Source organism: Labeo rohita, chromosome 2 (genome assembly GCF_022985175.1).
Source record: "Labeo rohita strain BAU-BD-2019 chromosome 2, IGBB_LRoh.1.0, whole genome shotgun sequence".
In the NCBI taxonomy this organism is placed as follows: Eukaryota; Metazoa; Chordata; class Actinopteri; order Cypriniformes; family Cyprinidae; genus Labeo; species Labeo rohita.
In genome coordinates this window covers 26,182,847-26,203,256 of record NC_066870.1, presented here as the reverse complement: position 1 = coordinate 26,203,256, position 20,410 = coordinate 26,182,847, and the positions used below count along the sequence as shown (strand labels likewise).

The 20,410-nt window shown below is 35.9% G+C and overlaps 1 protein-coding gene across 1 annotated transcript; it reads right to left on the bottom strand.

Moving 5' to 3' along the window:
- Positions 1-123: 123 nt before the first annotated feature.
- pak2a (p21 protein (Cdc42/Rac)-activated kinase 2a) lies at positions 124-18,582 on the bottom strand. The gene is made up of 15 exons (XM_051130800.1): positions 18,205-18,582; positions 17,630-17,648; positions 10,577-10,803; positions 8,708-8,811; positions 8,304-8,448; positions 8,098-8,219; positions 7,865-7,997; positions 7,663-7,726; positions 7,497-7,545; positions 5,130-5,242; positions 4,909-5,026; positions 4,723-4,822; positions 4,440-4,636; positions 4,158-4,295; positions 124-1,195 (listed from the first exon to the last, which is right to left on the bottom strand). The coding sequence occupies exons 3-15, from the start codon at positions 10,755-10,757 to the stop codon at positions 1,109-1,111; spliced, it is 1,551 nt and encodes a 516-aa protein (XP_050986757.1). The 5' UTR covers positions 10,758-10,803; positions 17,630-17,648; positions 18,205-18,582; the 3' UTR covers positions 124-1,108.
- Positions 18,583-20,410: the final 1,828 nt, after the last annotated feature.

The following is a 20,410-nucleotide window of genomic DNA, read 5'->3' as shown; positions in this document are numbered from 1 at the left end:
CAGTATTAACATGAATTTCATTTCGATTTCATCAAGTACTGTAGCCAGTGTATCAACAATATCTTAACTATATCTAAGAGTCATAACAGAATGATGCAAGCTTTAGAAATGTACCAGTCGATGTTAAAGGTTCAACCATCTTTGCGCCAAGTCTGTTTTAATAATAATTTACAAAGGATATATCTTAAGATGGTTTCATCATCCACAAGAACTTTCCAAGCAGAAAACAGACAGAAAGCGTATTTACTCAGATGGAATGTCTGAAAATGCTTCGCATTGAAATGTTGTTAAAAACAAGTTAGATTTAACATGCAAAGAATATAGCAAATTATTCATTTCTCTATGACTCTGGAGATGCATTAAGGTCTGATCGTCAGATTGTTAGTTCAAATATAAAATGCTGTATACATACACATAAATACAAAACATGTAAAAATGTCCTGATTTCTGTTTTTTTTTCTCCCCGCCCCCCATTTCTGCATGCTAATCAAAATACATAATATACAAAACGATACTTTAGGTTTTGCAATAAAAAATTTAAAAACAGAAATGGTTCATTTAATTTCATACAGCAAAATTGTTCCATTTTGTTGACACAAGTGAAGGCAAATAGGTAGTAGGCACAAGTGACAGGTCATTACGAGAGGATGGGATAGTTCAAGTATTATAATACTTCTCTGGAAGGTAAAAAAGGGGAAAAGTACTTTGTTAGGCCAGAGCTCAAAAACAATACCTCAAAAGTAATAAAACACAAGAGAGTTTGACAGAAATGCGTAAAATGTTCAGGTACGCACTGACCGATGCAATGGTGTCTGAACCGTTTACATGAAACAAATACAATGAGAGACATCAGTAGAAAACAAGAGAGGTCTACAGTCAGTGGCTCCTCTGGTTTTGTAGCCCCTTAAGGCACATTACAGGAGAGTTTGGTGTGAGGAGGCAAGACATGGTGATTGTGCAAGTTAGTCGCCCAGGTAGAGATGACTAGGATCCTCGGGGCTGAGTAGCAAAGGTCCTTCAAGAAGGGGGACTCTGCCGGAGTGATAGAGGTTCTCACAGGAAACGGTCGTGAGAAGGAATTTGGGCATTGGCACATGGTGACAAACAGCTAGCGGTTACTCTTCATTGCCTCCTTGGCAGCAAGTATAAGGGGAGTGAGGCTGGAAAGAGGCTTCGCCAGCTTGAGGAAAGGATGCTGGAAGAAAGAGAAGGACATTAACAGATTTTCAGGAAAAAAAAACCATCAACACCTCCACAGTCTATTTCAAGGGTTGCCAAACCTTTTTTATCAGCCAAACCCTTGAGAATTTAAAGAGAAGCATGGCTATGAAGACTTCTATGGGTTAATATAATGTAAATGATGTTTCTTACTGAAAAATGTAATAGAAAACCCAGGAAAGATTTACGTTATTTAAAAAATTCACATCATTTTATACACATTTTTATGGAAGTCCCTTTCCACCACTGAATAAAAAATAAAAAGGGTAATTGCAACTTTTTATCTCGCAATTTCAAGTTTACATCTCGCAATTCTGACTTTTCTAAGAACTGTCAGATATAATGCACAATTGCAAGTTATAAAGTCAGAATTGTGGGATATAAAATCATAATTGTGAGAAAGTCAGAATTGTGACTTTTTTTCTTGCAATTGCACCTTTATATCTCGCAATTCTGACTTTTTTTCTCGCAATTTTAGTCCAGTTCTAAGGAGAAAAAAAGACTGATATGTTCACAGAATTGCAAGTTTATATCTCACAATTCTGAAAATTGGCAGTTTATATCACACAATTCCAACTTTATTTTTCAGAATTGTGAGTTTATATGATGCAATTCCAACTTTATTTCTCAGAATTGCGACTTTATGTCTCGGTATTCGGACTTTATAACTCGCAATTTGAGTTTATACCATGCAATTCCGACTTTATTTCTCAAAACTGCGACTTTATGTCTCGGTATTATGACTTTATAAGTCGCAATTCTGACTTTACTACTCGCAATTGTGAGTTTATATTTTACAATGCTGAGAAAAAAAGTCAGAATTGTGAAAAGTCGTAATACCTTTTTTTTTTACATTTTTGTAATCAGTGGCGGAACAGAGCTTTCATACATTTTGGACTATGGGGAGCGGCATTATTTCGATGATGTGAAATGGTTGCTCTACCTGTTGTTATTTTTATAACACAACTCGGAAAGTAAAATGCTGATATGATGACCACAGGTACTGAAAGAGCTTACAGGTGGCGATGAATGTAAGTGTAGGCTTAAACCGAAATGCTGTGCCACTGATTTTTTTTTAAACGCCCCACATATCGTGTGAAATCCACACTGAGAAACTCCTTTAGTGGCTGTGGAGTCATGACAAGCGTCGGAATGTTTACATCCTTTCAGGATGGGATCTAGCGTTTTGTGTCTGCCATTTGTAAGCTCTTTTTCAGTAGCTGTGGTCTACTAAAAGCCTCAAAAGCATCAAAGCTAAAGTGGAGAAAGCAAAGACACAGATCTTTAGAAAGTTTTATTCATCCACCGGCATCTTCCCATTCTTTTCTTCTCTTCTAATTGCTTGGAAAGCAGTGAAGACTTACACTGCATCCCTTGTTGCTCTTCTACTGAAAATTACAACCAAAGGCTGCACAATGTGGCATCGTATAAGTATTTTATTTTCTGAGTTGTGTTGTGGTAAAAACAGCAACAGGTTACGCCATTAGCTTACCGAGTACAACTATTTTACATCATCAAAGTAATGGCACCCCCATAGTTCAAAATATGTATAAAACAATGTGGATTTTTTTAAATAACATAAATATTTAGTGGGTTTTCTACTACATATATTAGTAGGAGACATCATTTACATTCTTTTTTTTTTTGTTAATTAAATGAATTGAAATGATTATTATAATAAAAACTTAAAAATAACTATTAGTTTTAATTATATAAAAATGAAGGCAGAAATACACTGCGAGTCAAACGTTTTTAGTTTTTTTTAAGTCTCTTCTGTTCACGAAGCCTGCATTTATTTGATCCAAAATACAGCAAAAGCAGTAATATTGTGAAATATGTTTTACTATTTAAAATAACGGCTTTCTACTAAAATATATTTTACAGTATAATTTATTCCTGTGATCAAAGCTACATTTTCAGCACCATTACTCCAGTCTTCAGTGTCACATGATCCTTTAGAAATCATTTGCTGTTTAAGAAACATTTTTTATTGTTATTATCATCAATATTTAAAACAGTTGAGTCCATTTATTTCAGGACTCTTTGATAAATAGAAAGATCCAAAGATCAGCATTTATCTGAAATAAAAAAGCTTTTGTAACATTATACACTATACTATACCATGGAGATTGAAAAAAAAAAAAAAAAACAACTTTTATTTAGCAAGGATGCTTTGAATTGATAAAAAGTGATGATAAAGATATTCATAATGTTACAAAAGATTTCTTTTTCAGATAAATGCTGTTCTTCTGTTTTTTTTTTTTTTTAAATCAAAAAATCCTGAAAAAAATTCTACTAATTTTCTACTGTTTTCAACATATAATAATAAATGTTTTTTGAGCAGCAAATCAGAATATTAGAATGATTTCTGAAGGATCATGTGACTGAAGTAATGATGCTAACAATTTAGCTTTGAAATCACAGGAATAAATTCCATTTTAAAAAATATTCAAATAGAAAACAGTTATTTTAAATAAAAATGTTAAAAATCTATTTTGCTGTACTTTGGATCAAATAAATCCAAATGTTCAAAAACTTCTGACTGTACATTACTGTTTTAAATTACAGTTGTACTAAAGAATATTCAATCATTTAAAAATATATTTTTTTATACTACAAGTTTCAACTGCTACTACTAATGTTTGTCTGAAATTCCTCACTTTCAAACGAATACTTGTGAAACGTAACCGTTTATGCACAAAAATGTTGGAAATTATGTGAATGTAAATAAAGATAACCTAGTGCACATTGTGGTCCTAAATGCACTCATCTAAATAGCTATTACCATTTATTTTGATTAATTTTGCAGCACTATCTATTGTAATTTTCCATTCCACCTCACAAACTCCAGTTTGAGAAGCCCTGGTGTACTCAAACACAGTTATAAACTGACAAAACTCATTTGTTAAGGCATTTTGGGATTCAGTTTTGCTCCTCACCTGCAGGAGTTCTTTTCCTCCACCTCTCTTCTCCACATCCATCTCGAGGCAGCGGTTTAGGAAGTCTCTAAAAATGGGTGACAGCTTCTCTGGGTTCTGGAGCTCTGGGGTGCCATTAGTAGCGATGAGGTACAGCGCCTGCAGATGAACATTAAGCATTAATGCCATAAATCTTTTCGTTAAAATTAAACAAATCACTTGAACCACCGTCATTAATTACAAAATGACTTTACAAATGATTCGGTGACAGAGTAATAAAATTATAGAACAAGAAAGGCTCACCCTCAGAGGATTCTCATTCAGATAAGGAGGTTCGCCCTCTACCATCTCAATGGCCATGATACCCAGGGACCATATGTCCACTTTGGGCCCGTAGGCTTTACGTGTAACCACCTCAGGGGCCATCCAGTAAGGTGTTCCTACCATGGTGCTTCTCTTACTTTGCTCAGGTGTGATTTGAGCACAGAACCCAAAATCGGCTGAAAAGAAGAGAGGAAACCGTTCACACAAACTGTTCTGTCATAATAAATGCAGGACGGACTTCACAGAGAGACCATGGACTCACTTAGTTTGACAGATCCATCCATTCCTAATAGAACATTGTCACTTTTGATGTCTCGATGAATGACCTGGTTTGAATGCAGGAACTCTAGAGCTTGTAAACACTGTGGAGCAAACAGACCACAATGTTCAGGTGGTGATGAGAAAAACAAACATTTCAGAGCTCACTACTATTGCAGAAATACTGTACCTCTCTGCAGACAGCAGCGATTTGTGCCTCATCCATGCAGGTTTCTGTTACAACATCAGTCAGAGAGCCTCCGGCAAGATACTCCATTACCACAAAGAGCTCATCTCCAACCAAGAAGCTAAACACAAACACACATACACAAAAACAGAAGGTAGATGCTATAGTAGATAGCTGGATTGGAAACATATTATGGGATATAATGCACAAAATAACATAACTACCTGTCTAAGAAGTTGACAATGTTTGGGTTCTTCAGCTCCTTCATCACCAGGATCTCATTGATGATCAGTTCCTTCTTGGGCTGCTTTTGTAGGTTAATCTGCTTGATGGCAACCTATGGAAACACATCATTATTAGTTATGTCAACTAACTGAAAAAAGACAAAAAGAAACTGTTCAGAAAAAAATTACGGTGGTCTATTTTACGTTAATTTAGTGTGATAATTCTACAAAATACACTACTACCATTCAAAGGTTTGGTGAATGAATTTATTTGATGAAAAATATATTAAAAAGGGTAATATTGTAAAATATTATTACAATTTAAAATTAAAAATGTGTCACATCATGTCACAGAAATCATTCAAACTTGCTAATTGGGCTAAATTTATTATTAATCTACGACTGCGTTTTAGTGCCATGTAAAAAAAAAAAAAAAAAAAAAAAAAAAAAAAAAAAAGAAAAAGACGACATTACAGTTGTAATATTTCGAGAATAATGTCGAAATTAAGAGAATAAAGTTGAAATACTACAAGAATAGTCAAACCATTGCAAGAATAAAGTTGACAAAATACTACAAGAATAAAGTCGAAATACTATGAGAATAAAATCAAAATATTTCAAGAACAAAGTCAAAATATTACGAGAATAAAGTCGAAATACTACGAGTATAAAGTCAAAATTACAAGAATAAAGTTGAAATACTACTAGAATTGTGAAAATATTTCAAGAATAAGTTGAAATTACGAGAATCAAGTCGAAATATTATGAGAATAAAGTCGAAATATTATGAGAATAAAGCCGAAACTATGAGAATAAAGTCAAAATACTACAAGAATACAGTCAAAATATTTCGAGAATGAAGTCAAAATATTTCGAGAATGAAGTCAAAATATTCTGAGAATAAAGTCAAAATGTTTCGACAATAAAGTCAAGTATTTTGTGAATAAAGTCAAAATTACTAGAATTAACTTGTAGCAATTATGAGATTAAAGTTCTAATATTTGGAGAGTATATTGCAGTCTGTTGTGCATGCAAATGACCTGGATTTCGAGCACCGGGAGATATTCCAAACTCTCAGCTTTCAAATTCTGTCATTTTTATAGCAAAATACAAACAATATGTCTATTACAATAATGTGTTTTTCACGCTCTTTAATGTGGTGTGACAGATCGCTGTTTTCACTTTAGTTTAAGCAACATGTGAGTCATTCATCTTTCCGATTACAATAATGAAACGTTTGTTAAAATTAAGCAATACAGTTTTTTTTTTTCACGCTTTCTGATGTTCCTTCATTTTTATATCTTGCAATAAACTTGAAATAAAGAGTAAAAACACATTTATAATTTGTATTTCGTGATAAAATTGACAGAATTTGAAAGCTGAGCTGTTATATTAACAGAAACAAAGCACAAAATTATATTGTGATTACTGGGCGGCTGGTGTACAACAAATAATGAATGGAAGACATTAAATATTATATCCTATCATTTATTGTATTATACAGTAAATAAAACAGCTTGTGAATAGTCACTTACCTCTGAAAAGTCAACACTATAACATATGCTAATGAGTTAGAGCCCACTTCAACCTTTAGAATGTTTTATTGTTTTTAATTAAATACATGTGAGAAATGAAAGGTTGGACGTCACAGACGTAGAGTAGGTGGAGAGTAGGTGGTGGAATTTTCACAAAGAAAGGAGTATAATTTAATTAACTGATTCAAATGAATACAGCAATCTGTCAAGCCACATTAAAGAGCTTGAAAAACACATTATTCTATTTCAGGCTAAAACTGATTTTAAAAGCTGAGACTTTGTTGTATATTAAAAGTACCAAAAGCACAAAGCTTATTGCTATTGAGGGGCTGGCGCACTACAAATAACGAATGCAATCGAAGACATGAAATATTATTTCCAAGCATACTGTCCCAGCATTTTGACTTTATTCTCGACATATTACGACCTTAATCTTGTCATTTTAGATTTTTTAGTTTTTAACAAGGCACTAAAATGCTGTTGTATTAATTTATTATTAATGTTATTATTAAACTTATTGTTTGAGTTTTTTCTAAATAAGACATTTAAAAACTGTATTTATTTGAAAGAGAAATAGTTTTTAACAATTTAAATGTTTTTACTATCATCATTTTTGCAGTTTAATGCATCCTTGCTAAAGAAAATAACCTCCTTCCAAAAAAAAAAAAAGAGAAATTGTACTGATCCCAAACTTTTGAACAGTAGTGTACATTAAGCACTTGCCCTCAACCCATATGTAAATTCAATTATTATTAAGTTGTTGTTGTTTTTTCCCCACAAGGACTTTTCTCAGGAAGTATAGATTAAAATTAGAACTGAACAGAGAAAATACCTCTTGGCCAGTAGCAACGTCAATGGCTGTGTACACCGTACCAGACGCACTGTAAAGAAACAACATTCAATTGAAGCAATCTTAGATCACAGTTTAAAAAAATCAATTTTGTGATAAAGACCGACATAGACAAAGTAAAATGTCCAAAATCATTGAATATATTTACCCTTGTCCAATTTTTTCGTATCTTGTGTATTTTTTCTTGGGGTCTCCAATACTGACAATAGTTCCTGAGATCAAGCACAACAACACAGTTAGAACTTAGTCAAACAAAATCATGTATTGTCACCTTCTTATGCTGCAGTGCATATCAGAATAGCACTGTTATAGTGAGCATTTTTAATGTTTAGTAACCACCAAAGACATACTAAGTTTCTCCATAATCTCCTCATCTGTCATCTTGCCCTTGCCCTTCTTCTGCTTATCCGCAGCTTTGCAACCATCTGTGTCCGCAATGGCAGCAGGTGCAGGAATGGGATCGACGACAGAACGAGTGTATACCTATCCAGACAACAAAGACACCAACAATATGGCGTTAACTCAAGAACCATAAGAATGAAGTAATAATGCCTTTTTGATATGAAAAGAAATGTCCACTTACAGATATGGTGTGCTGTGGACGTGGTGCTACAACAGGGGGCGGGGCTTCATCATCGTCATCATCATCAGGATCCTTGGCTGGTGATTGCTCTGAGCCTTTTTTTGCTGGTGGTGCATCTTTATCTGAAATCAAGAAGAGGAACAGATATTAGAGGATGAATACAAATACAGTTGGAGTGGTGGTGTGTATAAATACTCCGTAAATACCTGTAAAGCTGAGGTATTTCTGCCTGCTGTTGCCTGTGGAGTCGTAGAATTTGAGCACATCCAGCACAGCCTGAGGGTTTTTCTTCTGCTCAGATTTCGTGATATTGGAGGTCTGCAGCAGCCGAGCCCACTGCTCTGGCATGCCCTGAGAGAGAAAAATGAGAAAGGTAGACAAACAGGAATGAAAATATGAAAGTGAGCTAGGGCCCATCTAATAATCTGATTAATTAAACTCCAGCAAATTAAATCAGCGCACTATGACAGACAGGAGACAAATGGTTGCAGAATTCAATCTATGCAATTGAATTGGCAATTCTTTCCAGCATTTGATGGATTAGGACAGATCAGGGGCAGCATGGGTAAATTGCACCAGAGGAAAGTAGGAAAAAGTTCGTCTAACTCACAGTGAACTCCCCCGTGACAGAATCGAAGCCCACGTGTATGGTGTGCTCAAAGTCTGAAGGGCTTGAAATCTCTGGGCGCTCCTTATCCTTGTCTTTTTTTCTTCCTTCAACAGAAAGAATGGTTGAGGTTAGATGCTTCTGGTCACTGGCAAAATGACAGATTCCAGTGGACAATTTTACAATCAATGATCCGAAGTCTAAGATGAGCCTCTGTGTCCAAAAATGCGATCAGTAATAGTGTACTATTGAAAGGTCAATTAAAGGAATGTGTTGAGTTCAATACAAGTTGAGCCTTGTTGTCACAATTTGTGGTGTTGATTACCACAGAAAATATTACAAAAAAAGCAAAAATCCGGGTTATAGTAAGCCATTAACAGTGAAAGTAAACAAGACAAGTCCATGTTGAAAGACCTACTGATTTGAAAATATAGCAACTAGAATTGAACATTAAACTTGATAACATGAAACTAATGTGACAGAATTACTTTCTAACCTTGTGCATTATACTTTTATCCAAGGTGAAAGAGAACAAACATTTTTTTAAAGCAAAGAACAAGAGATGTTTTTTTTTTGTTTTTTTTTTTGCTATGTTCTGTTTTTTTAGGGCCATCAATACACAGCACACACACAGCATGCAAACATAAACTTTTATTTTGAATTGATTAATTGTGACTAATCATTTTGCAGCTAAAGTCAGAAATTGTGAGGTATAAACTTGCAATTCTGACTTTTTTTCTTAGAATTGCATGATATAAACTTGCAATTGTCAGTTATAAAGATATAAACAAGATACAAACTGGAAACTCTGAATTGCGAGATACAAGCATGCAGTTCTGAGAAAAAAGTCAGAATTGTGAGATAAAGTCACAATTTCCTTTTTAAAAATGTTTTATTTATTAAAATTGTGAATCAAATAAATTAAATAAGCCAATATTTGATCAAATCAATCTCATACTTTTTAACAAACAATAGCTGAGAAAAGCACCTACAAATCTTTATAATTGGGAATTTACATACAGTAAAAAAATATATATACTAAAAAGGATTAGTTCACTTCCAGAACAAAAATTTACGGAAAATGTACTCACCCCCTTGTGATCAGATGTTCATGTCTTTCTTTCTTCAGTCGTGAAGAAATCATGTTTTTTTTTTGAAGAAAAACATTTCAGGATATGTCTCTACATAGTGGACTTCTATGGTGCCCGCGAGTTTGAATTTGAATTCAGTGCAGTTTCAATGGGCTCTTAACGATCCCAGCTAAGGAATAAGGGTCTTATCTAGTAAAACGATTGATTATTTTCTTAAAAAAAAAAAAATGCTCATCTTGTCTAGCTCTTCCAGTTAGAGTATGTCGATAAACTCCCGTCTCATTTTCTTCTTCGACATCAAAATCGTCCTACATCGCTGTTTTACTTATTTTGGAAAGGGCGTTTGGCTGGGATCATTTTGAGCCATTTGAAGCTGTATTTAAACTGCATTTTGGAAGTTCAAACTCAGGGGCACCATAGAAGTCCACTATATGGAGATAATTCCTGAAATGTTTTCCTCAAAAAAACAAAAAAAAACGTAATTTCTTTATGACTAAAGAAAGAAAGACATGAACATCTTGGATGACAGTGGGGTGAGTACATTATCTATTTTTGTTCTGGAAGTGAACTACTCCAATACACATGAATGATGCTGTTATTAAATTAAGTTAATCTGCTTTAAACCATAATCCTACTATGAAAATTACAACTTCGCACCTCAAATAACAGTATAATAAAGGAAGACATAACTTAAGTGCAATTTTTTGTCTCAAACACAAATGCTGTATTTGCATTGACCCATAATACTGATTTGAATGCACCCTGGGTTCTCCTGTCTTACCTTTCTCTGCTGAGAATATGGATATGATCTTGTTGCGCGGTTTGTCTCTCTTCTCCTCTGGGACGGAGGGGAGGGGTTTAGAACTGGGGTTTGCTGACATACTGTCCTTTATTCCAAAGTTGCTGCTCATTCTGACTGGGGGGGCAGGGGGTTTGTCCTCCAGCTCTCCGTTGTCAGACATGACAGGGAAACACACTCAGAAGGGTAATAGGGTTTCAGAGATCAACCTGCAGAGGGCGGCAGAGAAACAAACATCTGATAAATAAGGACAATTAAAAGACTAAAATGAAGAGAATGACAGACAACAGGTATCAGAGCATATCAGATTCATCAATAGCAGAATACAAGCAAAATAAACAAACCAGCCAAGGTTGTTCGTCTAGTAATGCGTTGCTCAAAATGCCCTTAAAAACAATGTAACTATTTCAGTAAAATCTCAAAGGAACAATTATAGAATTTTATTGTACAGACCTTTAATGAAAGCTTTCCAGCCGCCACAATAGCCACACCAAGAGTCTGCTAAAACAGTGCAAAGCTCACTAACCACTAGCCAACAGCTGCTACTGTGCTACAAAAACAGCCAGTCAACAAGTTAGCATGGACAGAGAGACTCTGTCTCACGATCTGCTAGCTGCCAACTCTTTTTTGAGATACGCCAACAATGTCCGCCCCTGTGTGAAAGCAACTGATACTTTTTGGAGTATTCACTGCCTGTCTGTAACACAGAGAGCTATCAGTTAGCTTAGCACTGCTATCCTCTGAAAGTAACAGTTATAGTAGGTCATCGATTCAACTGAAAGTGCTGAGGTTTTCAGGTCAGAATGCAAGTGTGCACAACAGGATGTCTTGCTAAGGATGGCTGTGTGATGTAAGCATACTTAAACCAAGTGAGATTTGCTACCTTGCTGTCTAGCAGCTATGACAGCATCATAACCAAAATCGAACCTCAAAAGTAACTGATCTGATGCAATCTACATAGGCAGCAACCACATAAAGACTTCTCCTTATGTTCAATATTTAAGAAACTCAACACAGAAAAATACAACACATGGAAAAAATATACTCTGCAGTTCTAAATGTGTATATATGTAATGACTGTCAGTACATTAAAATGTTTAATCTAATTAATTACATGATGTTTCGATTCATTAATTTAATTAATCGCAAAATCAATTTGACTGAAAATACTCACGCAAGATTATTTCAAGCTATTTTTGTGTTTTAAATGAGAAAGTATCAAGTAGACATTACAAATTGTAGCTTTAGGAAGAAAAATATTATTTAATTAAACATAAAATTTATTACACAAAAACATACATTGTTCATACAATCAAAGTCATTGGTAACCAAAACAGCTTTGTTACCAACAGTCTTCAAAATATCTTCTTTTATGTTCTACAAAAGAAAGGTTTGAAACGACATGAGGGTGATGACAGAATTAAATTTTTTGGCTGAACTATCCCTTTAATGTTTTTATTTATTTATTTATACTGAAATGATAACTCTAAATAAGAAACTAAATCTGCCAGCAGGTGCCGGTAAATGCCTTAAGGAGTCGTTCAAACGACTGATTCATTCAGGAATTAAGTAAATGGCTCTCTTTATGAATGGGCCTTTGAATCATTGGTTCACACGATTCGTTCAAAATGCGGAATCATTCAGAAACTAACAATTCTGCTGTGGCTTCAAAGATAATATGTCCTCTGCAAAATTGAGCAAAAACATAATATTGTGTTTAAAAAAAACACAATATCAACTTCTTATTTAGTGAACTGTTGTATAAAAATCACATTTAAGCTTGTGATAGATCGGGACAAAATCAGCACTTCTGTCATATTGCTCATACTGCTCGTGTGATACGTGAAATATATAAATGTAAGACAAAACACATACAGGGGCAATTTTTGCACCAGTATCTTGAATTTTAGTACATAACTGCATTTATGGAGTTGTTGCCCTGCATCATATCTGCCAACAGTCAACTACATGAAATATAAGATGACATACAGGTATTTTTTGTTAGTGTTATGCATTTTGAGGGCCTGAATGGAATTACAAATAATTCTCTTAGTGATGAAACAATTCCAGCAAGGAAAATGTGCTGTTTTGGTCAATTTCAGACGAGTTTGGAAGAGCCCAATCATTATTTGATGATGTGTTTTGAATGCATACAGCGTTGATAAGCTACAACAGGTAAACATGTCAGCAGTGTAGACACATTTCACAATGAGAAAAAAGATGATAGAATAGCAACATCTAAGTTTAGCTGAAATATTGAGAAGGCTGAAGGAAGTTACAACAACCGAGTCATTACCTGTTAACATGAGGCCCTCAACAGCATATTTAGTTCATTTGCTGAAACCTTTTTTCAGTTTTGGCTAAATACATTGAAACATTTATAATCATTTAAAATTATCTAAAAATTAAGTAAAATTTATAGAGATGAATTTAACAATGTATCCTAATTCTATTCTAATTTCTACTAGTAAGGAAATTATATTTGTTCAGTAGGTTAATAAAAAACCTCATCAGGTGCATGTGGCATCAAATGGTGCAAAGGTGTTTTCGCCAACAGTCTGTCAAGTCTGGTAAGAAATCAGTGTCATCATGCGGCTGTCTGCATCCTCTCCGCCCCTGTCATCAACATGTCCAAATAAGGTAAAATCCTGTCTCACCTTAGTGAGGTCAATTCAGCAAATCATATGCAACTCAACCTCGACGTAACCACAATGTCTTCCTGTTTCAAAGCAGTTTAACTGTGCATTGTATTCAAACAACAAAGGCCTTAGATACCTGATTGTCTATAACTACAGATACAAAAGACAGCGTGATGGGCCAAGAGTTTTTAGGTTTAATGAATCTGACTCATTTTGATGTTCCAATGAGTAATTGCTCAACACAGCCAAAGATTACACACTTTCTTCTGAAGTGTTTTCAGAATCAACAGTCTAGCTGAGCAAAATCAGATGAAAAAACAGTGATGCAACATTTCATGACATGACTTTAATTCTATAACGGAGACCTAAATAAATCCTGAAGAAATGCTCTCAACATGAAAGCTTAGGAAGATTCCTAAAATGACATAAAAACCATGTTTTACCTGAGCTTTAACAAAGATATTTCTAAAGAGTTGAGAAATGATCAATAAAAGACTAACTATTGCACAAGTCTTGCATGATCTTAGACTAACACTCGTGAGCCAGTTCCTGTTTCCCTACAGAGATAAAAAAAAAAAACACGGGCAGAATAAAGATCTCATAACATTTTCAGAAGCTAGTCTGGTTAGAAAAAGAAATAAAACGCATATATGTATCACATAGAATCTGACAGCAACAACAAAAACCCTACACAAAGCTTAAAACGCTTGCATCTTTTATCAATTTTATCAAGTAGTCAAATGCTTCGTTTAAATTCAATTCATTTCTTTTCAAGCACAATCAGTTTAAAAAGCTATTTCCAGCCACCACTACTTTCTACTTCAGCTTGTAAAAAGGCACACAGTCAACATGAAAGAAATCAAAGAAAAAGGATGCAGATGCCAGTGCCACCACTAACACCATCTCACCCTGAAGAACCCTGGTGGAAAGATCCAGCTGATGTCCCGGGCCCAGATCTGGCACACTCTTGGGACATTGAGGGTCTTCGCTATGGTGTGTCCACAGTCTCTTTCTGCCCGTGCTTCCACTGAAGTGATAGTGATAGAGGCGTGTTGATGCAGGCATGCTTCATTCCACAGCAGGATGAAATGCTGCAAGTGCAGTCACGCCTTTGTGCGGTGCATTGCACCCCCAGGCTTGATGTAAGGCTCTACGGCGAACTGGACGTACCTTTGGACACCACTGACTTTCGCTCTGAGGAACCACTGTGGTTACACAACAATCACACTACTAGAAATGAATCAGGATTATGGGAGGTGTTTTAAGAGCTTGATTAGAGAGCACTTTCACCTCCACAAATTTACAGAAGAGGATTTGAAAAGAAAGATCTCTTGTTTGAAGCATGGCTTCATTCAGTATTGAATAACACTACACAGACTGCCAAATCACTGCGGAATTCAGTACGAAATTTTCCATTTTTCCTTCAGGAATGTTATTTGGGATCATCAAGTCTTAACTTGCTTTCCCGTAATGACAGTGATTTGGAGAGGTGTGGCTCTTTCCAGCACGCAGCGTTTTATAGGCTCAAACGCACTTCTTCATGGTACATTTCATGAGCTTTTTTTTCCCCACTCAGAGCCAGTGTTTCAGGTTTCTGCTTAAGAAACTCTCTAGTGCATGGATCTTATAGCCTCGAGGAACTGATTCCACAAGTATTTCTGTGAAGCCATGCATAACGTGATTCAGGACTCCATGGGGAAAAAAGGAAAACATTTAGTAACCAAATTACCCAAATGGCTTTTTTCGTTCACAATTTACAGATTAATTCGATAAAAAGTGTTGTTCAGAAATGACTGAGATCAGTTTGAGAATGTTTCATGAATCTTTTTCACAGAGAACGTCTGTAAATCAGACATCAAGGCTTGTGCTGGATTTGCTGCTGCATGCAAAAAATACTGGCATGCATTCTGATGTTGAACTTAACCAATTAGTCACAAGACAAAATGGATGCGCACAGTTTTCCAATCAAAGGTGACCAGATTTTAAATTACTGTCACAAATTATTATTTTTGTCATATTTGTGACCATTTCTGTTCATTTCTAGAGCCCTGCTGAGGAACTCTGTGTCTGTCAATCATCTGTCTGTCATCAACTTTGCAAGGTTCCTCTAACCAATGCTCTGCAGAGTTTAGCTCCTACTCACACCTTAGCAAGCTAATCGAGTTCTTCAGGACACTAGAAAACCACAGGTATTTGAGCTAAAATCTGAAGGGCAACAACCCTCCAGGACTAGATTTGAGGCTTTTAAAGATAACTATTCAGTATAAATATACAGATACAGACAAATAAATCACCTCTGACAAAAGCGTTTGCTAAATCAAAAAGTGAAAACAGACAGCAACAACAACAGTCTGACAACAACTAACAGCTTTTCACTTGCCACTGCTCTGACAAGTTTAAATTTCATGCATATTTGACACCAACGAGTCAACATGTTTTTTTCTTTGTTTTTACTTTTACTTTTGACTTAAGTTTTATCACCACATAGTGATGACTGGATCCTCTCCTTGATGAAATCCAATTGACCCTTTGCAAACAACTTGACTGACAGGTGATCTGACCAATCGTAACGCAGAATCCACCAATTTGTCCGACAAACAAATCAGACAGGAGTGTAGATTAACTTCGGTGGACTTAAACTTTAAATATTGTGTGTACTGACGTCTTTCCACCATTGAAATAAAATACGTTCTGATGTCCATTCATGTTTTTTCATGCTTTAAGGCAATACAGTGATCTGTTACGACACATGAAAGAGCCACAAAAAAGCATTTATTTGAATTTATTTTAAAAAAAATTACATTTTAAAGCTGAGACTTTATACCAGAATTAACCAGCTCTGTCTTGTCTGTCTGCGTGTTGTTAGTTTACTCTTTGCTCAGCGATGTATTTTTCACTGCGTGAAAACATGATGTGTAGTGTGAGAGCATCACTGTTTGTTGGACATAGCAACAGTAACTAAGCAGGGCGGGTTTTTGCGAAGGGTCAATTACAAGAGGTCAGGAAATAAAATACATAAACTGCAACATCACACTAGCTAAAATACAGTACTGTTCAAAAGTTTTAATTTTTAATAAGATTTAAGATTTTTAAATGTTCTTATGGATTCTTTATGATCACTAAAAAAATACAGTAAAACAGTAATATTGTACAGTTTTACACATTTTAATAATTCATATTAGAATCTTTCTAATATACTGATCTAGTGCTCAAGAAACATCTCTTACTATCATCAATTGTAAATACTTACATTTGTGCTGGAAACTATGAAACACTTTTTTTTAAGGATTCTTTGATGAATAGAAAGTTCAAACAGCATGATTAAAAAAAAAATAAACATAACTTCCTAGTTGCTTGTCACTAGTAAGACTTAAGTCATGGAATTGATTTTCAGAGAGTACATGAACCAACAAAAATGCAGTTCCATTAGATAAAAGCTTCTGCCAAATGCATAAATGCACAGTAATATCACAGCAAGTCACAGCTGTCACAAATTACAGGATTTTCTCCAATAACATCCTAAAGATATTTTTTGTCCATTTATAGCATACATAAAAAATAAGTAGGACTTCAGCCAAAGGCTGCAAGCTGTCCTCTCAATTTGTGTGAACGAACAGGGGAAGTGAGATGAAAATGCCAGCGAAAGCTCAAGGGAAGCGGGACTGTGGACATTCCCGTCTGCTCCCCTGAGCCTCTTTGATATGAGCCGCGCCAGGCCTAAACTAACTAGCAAATATTTGTTTTTCACAGTTACTGACTGGCTGGCCAAATCATAAGGTGTCAGTGACTATGCATGCAATGCGGGTCCTCCATATGATTGCAACAACATCACTATTTACTAATCAGCAACCAAAATGATGCAATGACGTTCTGTGGACTGAATCTATCAAACATGTTTGGTCAAAAAAAATTCTAGCTAGGTTACTTCTGATAGTGCTGATTACAATCTTCAAGCAACCACTAGAGAGACAGTGAAAAAAAAAATCATCATGCCTCCACTTCCTATTACTCACATCCCCTCTTCTTCTGATTGGTGGACGGATAAGAGAAGCATTTCCTGATCCTACCAGCCACGACCACTATAGGTCACACACTTGCACTTAATCTGACCAACTGGACCAAAACAAAGATATCAGAGCACGCCTCTCTTTTACAGATGTGTGGTTGTGTAGAGGAACTGTTTACAGGAAGACAGACCAGGGGCCTTTTGTATTTGCAGCTTCTATAAAAGGAAATACTGAGCAAGGCTTCCTGAACTAAGCCTAGCTGTCGTCCTCCTTCCATGCTATTGGGGAATGAAGGCATGTGCTGGTCCAGTGAAGAAGCAGACAGTTTTTAAACTGCCAAATTCTTGCTTAATTTTAAAGAAATAAAGATGTTGTCATCATTTACTCACCCTCATGACTTCATTTCTTCTGTGAAACACAAAATGAGATGTTAGAATGCTATGAAAACTAGCAGATTCAGTCACCGTTTATTAACTGCATCTTTTTCATACAATGAAGGTGAACGGTGACTTAAATTGTGATTTATGCCAAACATCTACTTTGTTTTCCATGAAGAAAAGAAAACCTAATTTTCACAGCAAAAACATGAATAAAATGCCCAAGTGATGAGACTTTGCAGTATTTTTTTTCCCCTCACACAAGTACACTTCAACAAACACTAATTTTATGTTAAAATTGTAAAGCCTAATCAAAACTAAGATTTAGTTCGCCTTGGTTTTGCTGATTATTATCTACTTAAAATAATTCACTTTCTTTTGGGAAAAAAATAACCCAGATTACCTCCAATCGGAAAAACAAACAGCTCTGCATTATTAAAACAAGACTACCCAAGTATTATAAATCAAAAGCTTAAGGATAAATCATTAATACACATCACTCTTTTTTTAATATCAAGTCATGTGCGCACTGCTGGCCGAGCAGATGTCAGGATTAACGTTACATCAGTTTTACATTTTCAACTCACCAGAACTCCCGCAAACCTCTTCAAAGTTTTAGCTCCGCCTTTTTCACTCTCATAAAGTGATTTTGCTGCAAGTATAATGAAAATATCTCCCTGGAGATTATGATTTGGGATGCCGTGTCGACGTGCTTGTAAGTTTTTGAGTTAACTTCTTCTTGGACCCGGGATCTGTCTGCTATGGCGGAGGGGAAGCGGAACTGTCGACCCAGCCCAGTGTTTGGACTTCACTAAACGTAGCTTTTTAGTTTGTAAAGTTTTTAATTAATCTATTATTTATAAAAATCCGAATAAATATTATTAAACTGCGCGAAATACTAACTGTGATAAGTTGTTTTCTGCAACCTCAAACTACTGCTGTTTGCAAATGGGTTCCATGACGCCTCTGTTGCATGACGGGAAATGTAGTCTACGTTTCGTTGCACCGTGCTGAGGTGGAGTACTCGAAAAACTACATTTCCCTACACGAATCGGATTCAAACTCTGCCAAATGAATTCATTCTACGACTCACCGGTATGCCAACGCAAGTGTTTCGGTTTCGTCCCACGCAGCCAGGCGTTTAGATTAACCTAGAGAGGGGGTTCAATCTTCAACTGGCTGGCGGGAGCCGTCACTGGCAGGTCACGTGACCTGCCAGTGGCTGGTGGCAGCTGCCAGTCTGATTTTGGGCGGGCTGACTGGCAGCTGCCAGCTGGCAGTATGCCTCAACAAGTTTCAGCGACAATAGATTTTCGGCAGATTTTGTGTTTTGTGCTTAATTTCTTATTGTGAACCTGTTCAGTTCTTTATTTTTAGCGCGATTAAAGTGTTTAAATGGCGGTGATTCCGACTGGTAGGTTAATGCCACTTCCACTGGCAGTTCAGTCAGTCAGCCGCGAGAGCGCTCCGAGTTCAACGCGTTCTCTGCCACTCTTGCTACAAGGAAGTATATTATTTTATGATCGTTAATATATTCTTATAGGTCTAGTCTTTTAATTTATCAACATTTCATGGAGTTTTATTATGATTAAAGTGTTTAAATGGCCGTGATTTCAACTGGCAGCTTATTGTCGCTTCCACTGGCAGTTCAGTCAGTCAGCCGCGAGAGCGCTCCGAGGTTAACGCGTTCTCTGCCACTCTTGCTACAAGGAAATATATTATTTTATGATCATTAATATATTCTTATAGGTCTAGTCTTTTAATTTATCAACAATTCATGGAGTTTTATTATGAATAAAGTGTTTAAATGGCCGTGATTTCAACTGGCAGCTTATTGTCGCTTCCACTGGCAGTCAGCCGCGAGAGCGCTCCGAGGTTAACGCGTTTTCTGCCACTTGTGCTACAAGGAAATATATTATTTCATGATCATAAATGTTTTCTTATAGGTCTAGTCTTTTAATTTATCCACTTTTTATGGCGTTTTATTATGAATAAAGTGTTTAAATGGCCGTGGTTTCAACTGGCAGCTTATTGTCGCTTCCACTTCCAGTTCAGTCAGTCAGCCGCGAGAGCGCTCCGAGGTTAACGCGTTTTCTACCACTCTTGCTACAAGGACATATATAATTTCATGATCGTTAATATATTCTTATGGGTCTAGTCTTTTTATATGCCGTCGTTTTATGGAGGTTTCTTACGAATAAATGGTTCAAATTGCCGTGATTTCAACTGGCAGCTTATTGTCGCTTCCACTGGCAGTTCAGTCAGTCAGCCGCGAGAGCGCTCCGAGGTTAACGCGTTCTCTGCCACTCTTGCTACAAGGAAGTATACTATTTTATGATCGTTAATATATTCTTATAGGTCTAGTCTTTTAATTTATCAACAGTTCATGGAGTTTTATTATGAATAAAGTGTTTAAATGGCCGTGATTTCAACTGGCAGCTTATTGTCGCTTCCACTGGCAGTTCAGTCAGTCAGACAGCCGCGAGAGCGCTCCGAGGTTAACGCGTTCTCTGCCACTCTTGCTACAAGGAAGTATACTATTTTATGATCGTTAATATATTCTTATAGGTCTAGTCTTTTAATTTATCAACAGTTCATGGAGTTTTATTATGAATAAAGTGTTTAAATGGCCGTGATTTCAACTGGCAGCTTATTGTCGCTTCCACTGGCAGTTCAGTCAGTCAGACAGCCGCGAGAGCGCTCCGAGGTTAACGCGTTCTCTGCCACTCTTGCTACAAGGAAATATATTATTTCATGATCATTAATATCTTCTTATAGCCACTCTTGCTACAA

Coding starts and splice junctions, on each gene's coding strand:
- pak2a (XM_051130800.1), bottom strand. CDS start 10,757: ATGTCTGACAACGGAGAGCTGGAGGACAAACCCCCTGCCCCCCCAGTC. Junction 7,998..8,097: donor GTCCACAGCACACCATATCT/GTAAGTGGACAT, acceptor TTGTCTGGATAG/GTATACACTCGTTCTGTCGT. Junction 5,243..7,496: donor ACGTTGCTACTGGCCAAGAG/GTATTTTCTCTG, acceptor GTGTTTCCATAG/GTTGCCATCAAGCAGATTAA.